This window comes from Ursus arctos, unplaced genomic scaffold (genome assembly GCF_023065955.2).
Source record: "Ursus arctos isolate Adak ecotype North America unplaced genomic scaffold, UrsArc2.0 scaffold_19, whole genome shotgun sequence".
In the NCBI taxonomy this organism is placed as follows: domain Eukaryota; kingdom Metazoa; phylum Chordata; class Mammalia; order Carnivora; family Ursidae; genus Ursus; species Ursus arctos.
Window position 1 is genome coordinate 54,437,762 of NW_026622863.1, and position 16,085 is coordinate 54,453,846.

At 55.9% G+C, this 16,085-nt stretch overlaps 2 protein-coding genes across 4 annotated transcripts; one reads left to right on the forward strand and one right to left on the reverse strand.

Moving 5' to 3' along the window:
* The first annotated feature begins 23 nt into the window (after positions 1 to 23).
* On the forward strand, positions 24 to 6,847 carry RPS9 (ribosomal protein S9). The gene is made up of 5 exons (XM_026488526.3): positions 24 to 95; positions 349 to 464; positions 590 to 712; positions 5,583 to 5,769; positions 6,598 to 6,847. Exons 2-5 carry the CDS (start codon positions 368 to 370, stop codon positions 6,773 to 6,775), a joined length of 585 nt encoding a protein of 194 aa, XP_026344311.1. The 5' UTR covers positions 24 to 95; positions 349 to 367; the 3' UTR covers positions 6,776 to 6,847.
* Positions 4,521 to 13,675, reverse strand: LOC113247389 (leukocyte immunoglobulin-like receptor subfamily B member 3). Of its 3 annotated transcripts, XM_026488425.4 has the most exons (12): positions 13,248 to 13,675; positions 12,993 to 13,028; positions 12,543 to 12,824; positions 12,092 to 12,391; positions 11,586 to 11,867; positions 10,983 to 11,282; positions 10,403 to 10,438; positions 9,435 to 9,551; positions 9,025 to 9,067; positions 8,910 to 8,947; positions 8,675 to 8,724; positions 4,521 to 8,017 (listed from the first exon to the last, which is right to left on the reverse strand). In XM_026488425.4, exons 1-12 carry the CDS (start codon positions 13,294 to 13,296, stop codon positions 7,874 to 7,876), a joined length of 1,677 nt encoding a protein of 558 aa, XP_026344210.3. In that variant the 5' UTR covers positions 13,297 to 13,675; the 3' UTR covers positions 4,521 to 7,873. The 3 variants fall into 3 exon arrangements, with proteins under 3 accessions (XP_026344210.3, XP_026344211.3, XP_057170018.1); XM_026488426.4 differs by lacking the exon at positions 10,403 to 10,438 and having other exon boundaries at positions 13,248 to 13,653; XM_057314035.1 differs by lacking the exons at positions 4,521 to 8,017; positions 8,675 to 8,724; positions 8,910 to 8,947; positions 9,025 to 9,067; positions 9,435 to 9,551 and having other exon boundaries at positions 10,346 to 10,695; positions 13,248 to 13,653.
* Positions 13,676 to 16,085: the final 2,410 nt, after the last annotated feature.

Sequence of the window (16,085 nt, forward strand, 5' to 3'; positions counted from 1 at the left end):
TGCGGCGTGCGCGCTGACCTCACCAGGCCGCGTCGTTGCTATAAAAACGTGGCTGGGCAGCGCGTGCGTCTCTTTCTCAGATCTTGGAAGCTACGGTAAGGAGGTGTATGGTGTTCTGCGGGCTGGTCAGGGTGTGGGCTGCGGGGTCGGGCAGACCCCCCCGACCTCAGATGAATACGTTGAGGAGGTGGGAGGTAGAAGGTGGTCGGACAGGACTGCCCCGCGGGAGTGCGGGCAGTGCGTGTCACGGAGGCGGCGCGGGCGGTTCTCGCGAAGTTGCGGTGTGGCCACGGTACTGCGCAGGCGCCGTCCGCGGCCCTAAAGCGCCTGGCTTGCCCTCTCGCGCAGGCGCACGCGCGCAGCCAACATGCCGGTGGCCCGGAGCTGGGTTTGTCGCAAGACCTACGTGACTCCTCGGAGGCCCTTCGAGAAGTCGCGCCTCGACCAAGAGTTGAAGCTGATCGGTGAGCGGTCTAGACCCGGTTTCCGCTTCCGGGTGTGGGAGGGCGAGGCCGGCCGCGTGCTGGGTCCGCCCCGGGTCGTGGGGCCCGGCCTGTCCGGCCCCGCTAGCAGTCCCCTGTCTCCGCAGGCGAGTACGGGCTCCGGAACAAACGTGAGGTCTGGAGGGTCAAGTTCACCCTGGCCAAGATCCGCAAGGCTGCCCGGGAGCTGCTGACGCTGGACGAGAAGGACCCGCGGCGCCTGTTTGAAGGTGCGTGTGTGACGCCGGGTCCCCGAACACGGCCCGCGCGAACCAGGTGGTCCCGGGCCTTCAGCAAGGCCTGGACAGGAGGGGACTGTGGGCGTCCCAGGGAAGATCGTGGCAGGTGAAAGTTAACAATCGTGGTGACATGTGGGTACTACAGCTTATTACTATCTTATCACTGTGATTAAGGTCTGGAATTTCTCTTTTGAGACGGGAGTTGGTTAATGACGGGCTTCCCAGAGCAAAGACTGGATAGAATGATCGCGTTGAAACTTAAACGGTAGCTTTCAGACTGGACCAAAGGAATCTAATATTAAAGTAGCTGGAATTTCGTGAGGATTCCCTAAGTGCCTTTTAAAGCTTTTCTACTGCGTTGGATCTGCTTGACAACCTCCTAGCGGTAGCTTAAGATGTTATTAGCATCTTGGGGGAGGAGGAAGGGGTCAGAGGGGCCTCTCACTGTAGTGGGATGAGGGCCGCCAGCTCAGTGATGGGGATGGGCTGAGATGTTAGAGGATGCTTAGAGAACGTGACGCAACGTTGGAACAGTGACTGAAAGGTAAAGGATCCCCCTCATTACCTCAGCAGTGGAAAAGGTACCTTGTGTTTTGTATAAGCTTGTATGGGAGTAAAATTTACACGCCACAAATTGTTGTGTGTTGACCCCTAAATAGGCTGCCTCGCAGCTCTCTTCCTGGAGGTGCTTTGCGCCCGAGCTTAGGGAATCTTGGTTCATGGTGAAAAGCAGGAGGGGCTGGAATCCTGTCTGGCTTTTCCTAGATTTTCAGTCAAAGTTACTGGTTTGATTTCTCTCCCATGTATGCTTAAGAAGGAAACCTGATTTTATTTATACTTGAGCCCTCGCTGTTAAGTGTGAGTCGTCATTCCTATTCGAGGTGGAGAAAAGCATGGAGCTTGTTTAACCAATAACCGACCACACAGTCCTGAAAATTCAGGAATTTCCTCCCCTGCGGATGCTTGGGTGGGACCTTATCCCAAATTCTGGGGAGCCAGCCACAGGTAGTTGAGGACAGAGGGACTTTCTGAAGATAGAGCTATTCGACACCCGTAGTTGAATAAGCAGTCACGTGGCAGACCGGGCAGGGTTGAGCTGTAGGTAACCCAGGAGTATTTGTGGTTTCCTGTGGAAGAAGTGGAAGTTACAGGGAAGGCAGCACCACAGGCTGTAGGCTTTCTAGTAAACCGAAGCCATTTATCCCCACGGGACAGGAAGGAGGAACCTGCAAGCTCTGCCTGTGTCTGGAGGTGTTTGTCACAGATACAGCCTGAGGTCCAGCCTTTTCCGCTGAGGCCTGCAACTTTGCTGCGCAAGAAGCTTCTCTGATTCTTGTCTGTTGAAAAGACGTTGACTCTTAAACCAGTTGCAGCCAGCTTGTGGCCCGGGGTTTATACGGGTATGGGCTCTATCCTAATGGCAGCTGTAAAGAAACTGAAACTCAAAAACATTCGTTTTTCAGATCAGAAACTAAGGCGCTTCAGTGTTCACCTTGTGCCATGATGACAAGGAAGGGCCTCTGCCTCAGGATTGTGCACATTGGTTTACATTTGTACAGCGTTCTGGTGGTTCTTGCTTTGGTCAGATGGAGCCCGGGTAGCTTTTCAGTTGTTGGACATACTGCTGTTGAAGATGCGAAGTTCATTCGACGTGCACTGAGAATTATTTTAGTACTTATACATCTATAAGGCTTGTTTGGTGTTGATGGAATGGCTGGCCCCATTCTTCTTTAACGATGTGTAGATGGTTCAGTAGTAAATGTGAAATATTTTTAATGATACTGGTTTTATTTTACTTAGAAGTCTCTAAGAAGGTTTTAAACTTTGAATTCTTGTTACGTTTCTGTTCTCTAGCGTAAGTACAAAAACGCATAAAGTGTCCTAGCTGGTACATAATCCCAAACTGGTTTTTTTAAGATTTTTATTTATTTTGACAGCACAGGTAGGCAGAGAGCCCAACGCGGGGCTCAGTCCCAGAACCCTGGGATCATGAGCTGAGCCAAAGGTAGACCCTTAACTGAATGAGCCACCCAGGCGCCCGGACCCAGACTCGTTTTTATTTGCCTGTTGGGTTTCTTTTTTGTATTGATATTTGAACGTCATTGTCCTTTGTTAACCGACGTGTGATTCACAGACCGTGTTCTGTAGTTCTGGGTGTGCAGCGTAGCGTTTGCTGTTTGTGTGCTGTGAGATGATCACCATAAGTCTACGTCCTCCGTGTCATAAAGCCTTTGAAAAAGGTCTGTGGGGCACCTGGGTGACTCCATCGGTTAAGCGTCTGCCTGCCATTCCCCCTGCTTGTGTGCCCTCTCTGTGTCAAACAAATCTTTTTTTAAAAAAGATACACTCTCATCAACTTTGCGGTATACAGTATTATAACTGGAAGTTTGTACATTTGACCACCCATTTCCCGTTACTCTGGCAACCGCCATAATCTGTTTTCTTTTTTTTTCTTTTTAAGATTTTATTTATTTATTCGACAGAGATAGAGACAGCCAGCGAGAGAGGGAACACAAGCAGGGGGAGTGGGAGAGGAAGAAGCAGGCTCATAGCGGAGGAGCCTGATGTGGGGCTCGATCCCATAACGCCGGGATCACGCCCTGAGCCGAAGGCAGACGCCCAGCTGCTGTGCCACCCAGGCGCCCCCATAATCTGTTTTCTGTATTTATGAACTTGATGAGGTGTTTTTTGGTGGTGGAGGTGGTGGTGGTTTTGTTTAGATTCCGCGTATAAGTGAGATCATGGGATTTGTCTGATTTCGTCCACTTGGCATAATGCACTCAGGGTCCAACCACGTTGTTGCAGGTGGTGGGATTCCATTCTTTTTATGGCTGAGTAATACCCCACTGTGTGTGTGTACCACCCCTGTTGTCCATTCAACTGTCTGTGGACACAAAAGGTTTCTGTGTCTTGGCCAATGGAAATAATGTAGCGAACGAGGCGGGCAGGGGGGCTTCTCTCTTCCAGTTAGCCCTTTCATTTTCTTTGGATAAATACCCAGAAGTAGGATCTGCTGCATCATCGTAGTTAACTTTTGAGGAACCTCCATAGTGTTTTCCATAGTGACTGTGCCACTTCGCATTCCCACCAACCATGCACAAGGGTTCCCTTTTCTCCACATCCTCACCAGCACTGTTGTCTGTTGGGTTTTAGATCCAGCCAGTCTGGTGTGTGTGAGGTGACCTCACTGTGGTTTTGATTTGCATTTCCCAGATGATCTCTGACGGTGAGCACCTCTTCGTGTACCTGTTGGCCATCTGTGTGGCTTAGGGAAGATGTCCGTTCGGACTCTTCGCCCGTGTTTGAATTACATTGTTTGGAATATTTTGCTATTGAGTTGGAGTTGCTTGTGTATTTTTGGTGTTGACCTCACGTCAGATACATAATTCACAAGCATTTTGTCTTTCTCAGGATAGCTTTGGGGTCCCTTGTTCTGTACAAATTTTAGGATTGATTCTTTGTTGCACTTAAATGGAAAACACCTTTGGTGGGGCGCCTGAGTGGCTCAGTTGGTTAAGCCTCTGCCTTCAGCTCAGGTCATGATCCCAGAATGCCGGGATCAAGCCTCACTCCTGCTCGCAGCACGTGAGCTCGCTCTCTCAAATAAATGTTAAAAAAAGAAAACAACACTTTTGGAATTCTGATAGGGATTACATTGAATTTGTTTATTGCATGGGGTAGTGTGGGTATTCTAACAATATTTTTCCAAACCATGAGCATGGAATATCTTTTCATTTTGTGTCTTCAGTCTTTTTCTCATCAGTGTCTTACAGTTTTTAGTGTACAGGTTTTTCATCTCTTTGGTTAAGTCTGTTTTTAGGTATTTTATATTTGTTGATGTTTTGTGAATAGGAGGATATTATGTCTTCCGCTGAGCATTCAGCCATGCAAAAAACAAAGCCATGTTATGATTTGGGGTATTGGGAAAGGTAAAGTGTATTTCTCCATTTTGATCTTCTTTCCCATCGACTGCGAGGGAAACTATCGCTTCACAAAGTCATGGAGCTTGCTTGAATTGTTTTGCTGTAATTAAAGATAATGGACACTTATAACAAGTGAAACTAACCCTCTTGGGGGGAGGTGGTGGGGTTTTACCCCAGTGATAGGGTGTTGATTAGCTATGAAACTATGTGGTAATCAACAGTATGAGCCCTGGGGCTGGGGTTTGCCCCTTGAATCCCTAGGGCAGTCCAGCATGGAGTGGCCCGGGGCTGCTGGGAGAAAGTCAGAAGCTGGCATCTGCTGGGTTGTCGCCTGCCGTGCATTGTTAGCACATCCACACCATAATTTTTTAGTGGAAAACCACAGAATGATAAGTGAATGACAGATATTCAACTTCAGCGTGTTCCCGGCCTGTGACTTTTCTTGGGTCCAGAAGCTAAGTACTGCCAGTCCAGTGTTAACACTTAGGAAGGTGGTTTAGCGTCAGATATGATGAGTGGGGCTTTCGTGACTCCAGCTGGTTAGTGCTCGACCACTGCGCTTCATCGTGGGAGTAATGGTTTAGCGACAGCAGCATGGAGTCTTTTGCAGAGAGATGCTAAGTCCTCTTCCGGGGATTGTCTCATTACTCTCTTGACACCTCCAAGGAAGGTTCTCCTTTTTTCAGAGGAGAGCAGAGGTGTGTGTGGTCACTTGCCCTCCTTGGTAAGATGAGTATGGCCAGTAGTGACCTGCCTTAGGTTGCGTGACGATTGCAGGAGTCACAGTGGCTGCTACGTTGATTCTTAAATCAGAATCGGTTCTTAGTTCCCACTCAAGTCGCAGCTCCGTGATAATGGAGCTCCTTAAGTGGGGGATTTGAACCCCAAGAAGTCCGAAGTGAGCCAGACGCCTCAGTCCGTGCTTTCCCTCCTACCAGGCAATGCCCTGCTGCGGCGACTGGTGCGCATTGGAGTGCTGGACGAGGGCAAGATGAAGCTGGATTACATCCTGGGCCTGAAGATCGAGGATTTCTTGGAGAGGCGCCTGCAGACCCAGGTCTTCAAGCTGGGCTTGGCCAAGTCCATCCACCATGCCCGCGTGCTGATCCGCCAGCGCCATATCAGGTAACGTGTCGAAGGGGCTCCCTGAGTCTGTCTCCTGTGCCATCCCCCATGCTCAGTTTGCTGTCCTTACCTCCTATGCAGCCCTCGGAGGTGACAAAGGTGTGAGCACACCTTCAGGGTACAGATCGGCCCCTGCAGACAGCTCATGGGGTGTGGGGACAGCCTCGTCCCCTGCCCCGTAGCCCGGCGCAAGGGTCACTGCGGCCTGAGCCGTACACCTTGCGAAGGCTTCTCCAGGCTTGCAGGCAGCAGACAGGTAACCCTTCGGTGTGCCCGGGTGAGAGGAGTCGTCGGGCCTCAGCTGGTGCGGGCGCGTTGTGGAATCAGTTGTCTGTTGGGCCTGCTCGCGGACTCATTCTGGATCCTGACAGCATTAGCTGATGTTAACTTGGCGAGTTGACCACAGCTGCGGTCTGATGTTCAAGTGCCAGAGTTACAGGAGCCTGGCTCCCTCGGGGGGCAGACGGGTCTTTCATCTGGGTGCTCAGTTTGCCCTTTGCCGCATTTTGTAGAACGGGGTCTCAGCTGCTTCAAGGGCAGGGAGGCTGCTCCTTAGCTGGTAAAGCCCCCCGTCTGGCACGGTTCCGCTTTGAGAATCAAACCCTGGAATTACTGGCTGCCACCAGCTGCCCTCCTTACTCCGTGGTCCTGTGTGAGTTGAGTGGTGCTCTAACGCTCTCCAGACAGAACACACGGGTGCTGGAGGGGCAGGCGCACTCTGGCGGTTGGTGGTGCTGCAGCAAGTCGGAGTCCCAGCAGAGAGCAGTAGTGTCCCCTCCCACTGGGGTCCTGTCCCCCCCATCCCTCACCTGCCGTCCTCGCCTCCAGGGTCCGAAAGCAGGTGGTGAACATCCCGTCCTTCATTGTCCGCCTGGATTCCCAGAAGCACATTGACTTCTCCCTGCGCTCTCCATATGGGGGTGGCCGCCCAGGCCGTGTGAAGAGGAAGAATGCCAAGAAGGGCCAGGGTGGGGCTGGAGCCGGTGATGACGAAGAGGAGGATTGAGCCCACCCTTCATCCCCTCCGGGCCGTGGATTGTCTAGTTTCCCAGTCAGATAATAAAACAATCCTTTGAAACTGGTGTTTATTGGTATTTGTGTCTCCCTCCCTGTTCTGAACATACAGCCTCTGGTGTGAAGAGGCACAGGCTGGGTCCTTGACCAGGCTCCCTCCAGCCAGTTCACACTCCAAGCCTTGCCTCCTGCTTAGAGGGGCCTGGGGAGCCTACCAGCTGGTGGTCCTTGCTGCTTGGGGCAGGGGTTCAGTTGTGAGCAGCACAAATACCACTTCCTCATTTCAGCGGGGATGCCAGCAGTGTTAGGGGAAATTGTGGAGCCAGCTATTTGCATGGGGGTCAGGGGACTCTTTTCCAGGCAGGGGAAGTAGCAAGTGGAGGTCAGGGTCAGCCCAGCGTCTCTAGCCCTTTGAACCTTGACCCTGGCAAAAAGAAGTCAGGGTCAAGGTTGGCAGGAGCTAAGCACTGAACCAGTTGAATTGGGGTTTGCTGGGGGGTTACTAGACAGGACAGGCTGGTTTCAAAGCTTGCATTGGTGTGGTTGGGAAGGGACAGCTGAGGCACCCTGGTCCCCTCCCCCCTGCATCTGGAGTTGCTGAACACAGGGTCTGGAGGGAGACCAGCTTCCCTTTTCTCTGCCTTGTTGAGAAGCTGCATGGAGAAGGGAAAGGGGAAGCCCTTGGCATTGGGCAACCCCTCCTGGGCTACAGCACTACTCACAAGTCCATCTTTTGAGGCCTTGGGCTCTGAGGTCAGTTGAAAGTGCCCAACTTCAAGTGTGATGGCACTGGGCCCTGGGATGCTGCTGGGAAGCCTCCAGAAGGTCCCTATTTCTTGCAGCTTAGTGCTGGGTTCCCCCCACACCACAGGTTGCCACTTGATAATTAATGGAACTGTAACATCAGCTGTGTCGTGATGGAAATTCCTGGAAGCAATCAACTTCCACAAGGTCCGAGGAGTTGCTGGTGGTCCATGTCCTGCTTCCAGGCTCCTTAGGTACCACCCAATGTGGGCAGCTCCTGTGCCTTCCAGGGTCCTTGCAGGAAACCTTCCAGACCCGTGGAGTGGCCATATGGGTCTTTCCTGGGCTAGTGGATGGCCAGAGAGGCATACACGTTGGGCTCCTCTGGGGGCTCCCCTGATTGGGAGGAAGGGGGTGCACTTGTTTCCCGCGTGAGGGTGAAGCAGCTCAGCTGGGCGTAGGTCACATCTTGGTCTTCAAACACTGCGGCCTGGAGCAAGGGGAGAGGAAAGGCATCTGGCTGGGGAGGAGAGGATGTCCTCCCTGGGGGTCTAAGGGGCTAGCTAGACACAGTGAGGGGTGGCCTTGAGCCCCCTCTTGCCCTCTTTCAGTGTATCTGGGGAGGAGGGGTGTGAGGTGGGAATGCCTGTGGTGAGGACGCAGGGAATGGGCACGTGGGTAGTTGGCCATGGGAATCTGGTGCTGGGGGCGCTCAAGGCTGGAGGCAGGAATTGAGGTGGGCCCTCAATGTGGAAGGACAGGCAGACCCAGGGGCCCCTGCAAGGCGGCTCAGCTCGGTGGCCAAGGTGAACTCCGTGAACCTGCCGCATTTTGTCAGGGAAAGAACGAACAGCAGAGGACTGAGCGAGGCTGTGGGACCACTTTCTGTGGAGTGTAGGCCCAGGGCGTGGAGTTCAGCCCCTCTGCAGAGCACAGACTGTTCAGCCCTAACCGCCAGCTCCGCCAGCTCGACCCCAGTGTCCCAACAGGTGGAGATCAGAAGAGGCCTAGGGGAGTGGGGTTGCCGCAGTGCAGAGGGCTATGGGCTTCCAGAAGGGAGAGGCCTGCTGCCGGGTAGAGTGTCCACTGGGTTTACCACGCGAGCAGGGAGGCAGGGGTTCCCTGGTCAGGAGCACAGGGAGCTCACCTGGCTGGCCAGCTGTCTGTCCTCAGGCTGTGTGTCTTTCACGACAGCATCTGGTGGGGACAGAACAAGGTGGCCCCCTCTCTTGCCAAGATCCCCTGAGATCTCAATGGCAGGAGCCCAGAGAGGGTGAGTGATGTTACAAAGCCACACGGAATCTGTCCCCCGCCTCCACTGCCCACCCACGTCTCTGGGCCTGCCTCCCCCCCCCCCCCCAGGGCTGCCCCACGCTTCTTACACAAGGTCTCCTCCTCGGCAGCCGCAGCGGGACCGGAGCTGGGGAGGAGACAGGGTGTTAGCAGCAGTGAGGGGGCCGCTGGCTGGCAGGAGTCAGGGTCTCGGGGTGGTCTTACCTCCTGGGCGGGCCTCTGTCCTCAGGCACTGCCACTGCCGCTGCTGCAGGAAGTTGGAAGTGAGCCTCAGGGCCCCCTCCCCGAACCCTCCCCGGGCCTGCCTTCAGCTGAGGACCTAGACAATCCCTGCCCAGCCCGCGTACAATTCACGAGAAAGCAGTTCTAAACAGTAAAAAATGCTTGTATGTGTTTTCAAACGTAAGTTCGAAAAGGCAAAGGGATAAAACATTTACACGTATGCTCACATGTAACCTTCTTTCTAGGGTTTCTCACTGAGAGATGCTGGAGTCCTGCTACGCTGGCCTTTCCCACCTCCCTGGCTTCCCTCTGGCCGCTGCCCTGAGCCCACCCTCGGTCGGACCACGGGGCAGCCTCCACCCCCAGGGCCCGTCACCCCCTTCCCTTCTCACCCCGCTTCCTGCCTTTGCTCCGACGCCGGTGTCGGACCAGGAGGAGGACAAGGAGGCAGAGCAGCAGGACGAAGGCCACCACGGCCCCGATGAGGACGTACAGGTACCAGTGGGGACCTTGGGCACGAGCCACACCATGACTGAGCCAACAATGGCATTTCACTGAGCACCTGCTGTGTGCATTCACCTCTGACCCTGCCAACAGCCCTGCAGCAGGGGATCGCCGCCCCTCCCGCCCACTGCACAGACAGGAAACTGAGGCACAGAGAGGTCATTCACGTGTCCCAGGTCGCCCAGCATGGAGGCGGCAGGGCTGGGGCTGGAACCAGGGCTCGGGGTTCCTCGTAGGATTTAGGGTTTTTCTTGCTGCCCCCTTACCCTCCAGGCAGAGCACAGGAGTGGAGACCTGTCCACCAGACCCGTCTCCCACACTGCACAGGCCTGACGCCCCCACAGGGGCCTGTGTGGACCTGGAGTGTGTGCATCTGCGAGGGCAGGAGGGAGGGCTCTGGCCTTCCAGAGCTCCAAGAAGGGCCATGCTGACGCCTTCACCGAAATCTCACAGCGGCCCTGAGGGAGGTGGTGGGCGGCCTGTTGTGCAGACGGTGAGCCTGGGCTGCGGAGAGGGACATGACTTGTCCAAGAGCTCATAGCTGGGAAGTAGCAGAGCTGGGGTCTGAAGCTGGGGGTGTGACTTGCAAGCCTTGCTCCTGCCCTCGCTCCCCGGCTGCTCTCGGCCAAGCCCCCTGCCTTCTGTGAAGGCGACTCAGACACCTCCTGTGTGCGCCTGCTCCCCTGCCCCGCACTGCGACGAAGCCACCTTCTTGCCCTTTGCAGTCAGATTTGCAATCCGCAGAATTGTCCCAGTGAGAAGGAACTTTTCTCCGGCCGTAATCTCAGGAAGTGGCTGAGGCAAGCCTAGGCTGAGCTCCTCCCACCCACCACCTCCCGACAGAGACCCCCCTTACCTTTCTGCCAGAGGAGGGGTGCATCCTCAGAGCCTCCTGGGACAGGACAGGGAGGTGAGGGGCAGGGGCTACATGCTCCCCACTTCAGGGTGCTCCTCCCCTTGCTGGGTGCCACCCTCTCCCTCTGCCATGACCACCCCACCTGCCACTGGCCCAGGCTCAGAATCCCCGGGGCCCTGTGGTCACCCCAGAACAAGCCATGCCAGAGAGGGTGATCTTGGTCCTTCCAGGGATCAAGCCTCCGCTGGTCACCCACCCTGGTGTTGGTGTCTCTGGGGGAGGGGCTCCTAGGACTGGAGGAGGATGAGAGGAGTGGGCCTCTGGCCTTCCTCCTTTCTGTCAGCCCTGAGCCCTCTCCAGCCTACTTTACTCCCCAGACACTGCAGGACCACAGTGGGGAAGGTGGGAGCCAGGCATGGGGGTTGTTGCCCTGACAGTCCCTCTGAGAGCTGAGGTTCCCCTCTTGCTGATCCCCTCCTTCTCTGGCCCCCTCACTCCCATCCCAGCCTAGCACTCCCCTGAGGACAGGTGCCTGAGTGGACCATGAGGATACAAAGGGGACAGGGCTGGGGCCCCTCACCTGAGACCAGGAGCTTCAGGGGGTCACTGGGGTGTGACAATAGGTAGGGGGAGCCACTGTGTGAGCCGTAGCACCTGTAGGTCCCCTCGTGGTCTGAGGTCACAGGACTCAGGGTGAAGTTGACCTGATAAGGTATGGCTGGGTCCTGCAGATGAAGGACCTGGGGAGGAGCAAGGGACCCCTCCTTGGACAGGTGGAAGGTATCAAACCAGATCTCAGAGCGACACTGCAGGGTCACGTTCTCTCCCCAGGACACTGAAGGCCCCGGCTGGGCTGAGAGGGACGGTTTCTCATATATTCCTGAGGAGAGGAAGGTTGCAACATGGAGAGAGCCACTCCCTCCCTACACGCCCTTGATCCTGGACCTGGGGAACACTGTCCTCTTTCCAGAGACTCTGTGTGGGACCCCCTCTCAGCACCTCTTGTCTGAGTGGTGTCCTTTATCTCCATGGCCCTCACTGTGCCTTTCTCAGTCCCTGTCTCTAGACCACATCCCCACCTCAGCCTGTGCTCCTGCCCCTCTCCCTGGACCCCATCACCCAGGGGCAACCCTGGTCCCGGGCCCTGAGCAGACAGTCAGGACACGGGGCAGGGGCTCCCCACCTGTGATCAGGATGTCCAGAGGGGCGCTGGGTGCCGACCATGTGGAGGAGAGATTGTGTCCGCCGTAGCATCTGTACCGGCCCCCGTGGGTGCCGCTCACAGGGCCCAGGGGGAAACTGGGGCTGGGTTGCCCATCCAGACGCTGGGGAGCTCTGAGCTCCTCGTCCTTGGTCAGAGCAAATCTGCCAAAGCCAGTCTCTGAGCGACACTGGAGGGTCAGGCTGTCTCCAGACTGCACCAGGGAGCCCGGCTGGGCCGAGAGGGAGGGCTCCCTGTAGACACCTGGTCAGAAAGGGACAGTGGGACTGGGGACACACACCGCACATTGGCCCAGGGCCTGCAGTGAGGCTCTCATGGGTCCCTCCCAAGGCCCCCCACCTGTGGGTCTGGCCCCAGGAGGACCGTGTCGCCCACCCCCATCAACCCCAGGGCTCCACTGGGCATATGGCTTAGGTCAGTCATCTGGGCCCAGGAGGTAGGTGGGGAGGGGGAAGGGGCCCCCTCACCTGTGACCTGAAGGTGCAGAGGGTCACTGGGCTGTGACCACGAATGTGGGTATGACTGGGGAGAAGCGTAGCATCTGTAGGTCCCCGCGTGGGAGGTGTTCACAGGGCCCACAAGGAAGAGTGCATGGTACGTCTCAGCATGGGACGTGAATTCCAGTTGTTGGGGCGCATCAGCTCCCCCCTCTTTCAGCAGACGGAATGACTGCCATGCCTCCTGTGAGCTACAGGAGAGGGACACGGTGCCTCCCAAGGCCACCACAGGGCCTGGGTTGGCTGAGAGGGAGGGTGCACCATACGCTCCTGAGGGAGAAGGGGGGAGCTGTGTTACAGGGGCCATCACTCCAGGTACCCCATGTACTGTGGACCGTGAGCGAGGGGTCCCCCTGAGGCCACACTCCATTCCCTTCTGCCTGGAGGAGGGACTCGGGGAGGGGCCGGCTTCTGCCCTTACCTGTCACCACCAGAGGCAGGAAGTCACTCCTCTGTGACCAGCTGTTCCTGCTGTGATACGCACACTGGTATCGCCCTGCAGTGTGTGAACTCATGGATGCAAAGGGGAAACCGGCCTTGTTGCTGGAATCCGGTGAGGTCTCCCAGAAGGGCTCAGAGACCCTCTCTTTATACAGATAGTAGCCGTCAGCCCGCAGAGACGCCTGACACCAGATGGTCACAGGCCTCCCCTGAGTGACTATGTGGCCAGGATCAGCCCAGATGGAGGGTTTGGGGAGGGTCCCTGGAAGGGAATCCCATGGAGAGTTACAAGGGTGCCCTTCTCCCCTCAGTTTTCCACCTGTCACCCCAAGCCCCCTCCCACACTGGTCACCATCAGCCCTGACCCTCTGTGCCCTCCAGCTGCCCAGGGGGTTGTTGGGCGGAAGCAGGAGGTCTGGGGAGGACTCACCCGCGACTGCCTGGTCCCACAGGCCCCGACACAGCCCTGGAAGAGAGTTCCTGTGAGTGCGTCCCCCACCCACACATAGCTGCTCCAGGCCTGGTCTGGGCCCCTGGGCACTGGGTCACATCTAGGGCTGAGCGCACTCCCCCGCCCCAGAAATTCTGCCCCCACTGATCCTCCCCAGTCCTGAGGTCTCCCAGGGACCACGACCTGGGGCAGGGGGAAGACGACGCCATCCCTCCTCTTTTCCAGAACGCTCACCGAGGCAGAGAAGGGCAGTGAGGGTCGGGGTCCTGGCGCTGCCTGCCATGGTCCCCAGCGGTGCAGACAGCTTATAACGTCCTCAGAGTGTGCTGGACGGACAGATGCATGGGGTGTGGTACGGCCCAGGCCCCGTGTTCCTGGTCACGGGTCCCGGATGGATGGCTTCACAGAAGGGGAACAGCTCCTCCAGGGCCTCGCTCTGCTGTCCCTGAAGGGTGTCCCGAGAGCAGCAGGTCCTGGGACCGTTCAAACCAGACGTGAGTCTCCCCAAACCCCACTGTCTCTGCCTCCTCCCCACCAAGCCCAAGTCCAGAGAACAGCGCTGGTCCCCGCGCATGAGGCGGGGGGAGGTAGGGCAGGGCCTGGGAGCCAGCCCAATTTCAGTTCTACTTCTGCCCCTGCCTCTCCCAGACGCTGTGTGACCTGCGCTGAGACACTTCCCTTTCCTGAACTTCTGTAAATGCAAATTTTCTTCCTTCCTTCCACAATGCTGGCAACCAACCCGTGTATAGTGAGCAGTGACCACATCCAGTCATGGCGCCAGGCACGCTGGGGATTCACTGGTGAGGCGACAGACTCGTGCCTTCCCTGGACGCGTGGGGCTGTGATTAGTGACAACAGACTATATAAATATCCAGGCGGGAAACAATTCTATTATAGTCTTATAAGGCTGTTCCAAGTTGGAAGAAAATAGAAAACGGAATCATGAGTATCGTAACATGTAGACATCATACAGTCTGGGTCCTTGTTCGGAGGGGTCCTTCTGGGGGCTGGAGTGACGGAAGGCACAAGCCAGGGGTAGCGCAGAGACGGGAGTGGGGGCATCCTCGACCAGAAAGATTCGAGCTGTTGGCAGAACTGAGAGCAATCAGGAGGCCAGGGCCTTGTCACACAGGATTTCGAGCATCCTGCGAGCGTTCGGGTTTCTACTTTAAAGCAATGGGAAGATTTTAACCAGCAGACAGTCGGAGAAATTTCTGTCTGGGAAAGACTAACACTGTAGGAAATACTGACAGTTAGTAGTCAGACCCCAGCATTCATCTGGTCCCCGGGTGGTGTGTTGGTCAGTATTTAAGCTGTGTACGTGGTTTTCTCACTTTAGCTTTATACAAATCTATCACATGAAACACCTGTGCAGTTGAGCAGAACGAGCCAGGATGGCAGGTTGGTGAGGAGTCGGCCAGGTTCAGGTTGGCTGAGGGGGCAGCCCAAGAGAAGGCATGGAATTGGTAGCTGTTTGTGTTGCTCGGAAGGCGTTTGGGTTGGAGGTGAGTAGTGTTTGCTGGGGCTGGTGTGCTTAGTCCTGGTCTGATGGTCACAGCCTTGAAGATGAGATGGTGCAACTTAGATCTTTCTGAAGGAGAGAGTGGGAGGGTTTTGAGCCTCCCACGGGATCAGACCAGCCTGGTGATTAGAAGGGTCCTCTGGAGGTGTGTGAGGCATGAACTGGGGGAGGAGGGGCCTGGTTGGAGGAGCAGGGGGGAGGCTGACGGGCTGGCACACACAGGCTTCTTGAGTTCTTGCGATGGGTTGGACGTCGTTAAGGTCTCAGGGGCCCGGTGGTGTGTATCCGGTGAGTGGACGTGAGCGCCAGAGCACAAGGAGCACAGGCTGTTCCACCATCGTCTGGTGCCTGGACGATGACCCCGGGAGAGGCAGGCATTGGGAGGTGCTTTGAAGACAGATCATCATTTCTCAGAAGGAAGCATGGCCCTTCCTCCTGCCCTGGGATTGCGGATTTTCTTTGCCCCCCACACCTCCCTTCACTGACTTCCCCGTTTCTGTAAGTCAGCGCCATCTTTCTCCTCATCACTCCTTCCAAACCTCCGATTCATTTCTGCCTCCTCAGGGCCCCGTTGTCCCCTGGGCAGAGCTCTCGGTCCCATACCGGGAATTCCTTCTCCAGACACGGAGAGCACGGGCTGGAGCAGCTCAGAGACTGAATTGCAGTTAGAGCTGAAACACTGTCCTTCTGTAGCAGGTACTTCCCCTTTCTGAGTCTCCTGTTCCTCACAGTGAGGCCATAGTGGACTCTCCCTCAGCATTGCTGTGGTGCCCGAGACTCGGAGGGGCCACCTGGGGTGGTTTCGTATGCGGCCTGTAGGCATCGAGATGACTGCAGTGTCAGAAATCGTATCACGGGGCCAACTGAAGGCCACGGCCAACATCCGCTCCAAGCACGTGGAAGTGCTGGATAAAGGTTTGTAGGATACACGGCCACAGTTAAATCGGAGTAACTGAAGTGCCAGAAAAGCAGAGTGAATCCGTAGACATAAGCAGAGACCAACGCCGCGTGGGCTGGGTCATGGGTCCCAGGGACGGGCCCCAGGCTCTGGTTTGCTGCGTGTGTATGGAGACAGGTGACAAAGCCCCAGAGGAGACACAGGGTTCCCGGTGTGAGGTTGGGAGCTCTGAGCCTGCTGCCTGTCTGAATGGGGACTGCACTAGCTCCACTCCCTGATCTGAGTCACACCCAGAATTCAGCTCCTTTCTCCAGGTGTGAGCGAAAAATACTCCGTGCAATATGGGCTGGTATCAGCGTGGTGCGGAGCTCAGTTTGGACTACTTCGTGCATTGCCGCAACCCTGTGTTTGGAGCACCTATAAATCGTGTGTCTGAAGCAACTGCAAGCGAGTCACTTGGTTAGGACTCACAACGCAGGCAAATGGGGGTGATGACTTCCGTGGAGGGTTAGGTCAGTGGCCAAATGACCGAGTGCACGCAATCAGCTATGCCGTGAAAAGTAGAGTACAGACCCGGTCACTGGGGGACTCCCAGCAAAGGCGAGGGAGATAAATTGAAAATCGGGAAGAGATTTTAAAATAAGCATGCTTT

Coding starts and splice junctions, on each gene's coding strand:
- RPS9 (XM_026488526.3), top strand. CDS start 368: ATGCCGGTGGCCCGGAGCTGGGTTTGTCGCAAGACCTACGTGACTCCT. Junction 465..589: donor CCAAGAGTTGAAGCTGATCG/GTGAGCGGTCTA, acceptor CTGTCTCCGCAG/GCGAGTACGGGCTCCGGAAC. Junction 713..5,582: donor CCCGCGGCGCCTGTTTGAAG/GTGCGTGTGTGA, acceptor CCCTCCTACCAG/GCAATGCCCTGCTGCGGCGA.
- LOC113247389 (XM_026488425.4), bottom strand. CDS start 13,296: ATGGCAGGCAGCGCCAGGACCCCGACCCTCACTGCCCTTCTCTGCCTC. Junction 12,392..12,542: donor CCTGCCTCTGGTGGTGACAG/GTAAGGGCAGAA, acceptor CTTCTCCCTCAG/GAGCGTATGGTGCACCCTCC. Junction 11,283..11,585: donor TCTGGACATCCTGATCACAG/GTGGGGAGCCCC, acceptor TCCTCTCCTCAG/GAATATATGAGAAACCGTCC.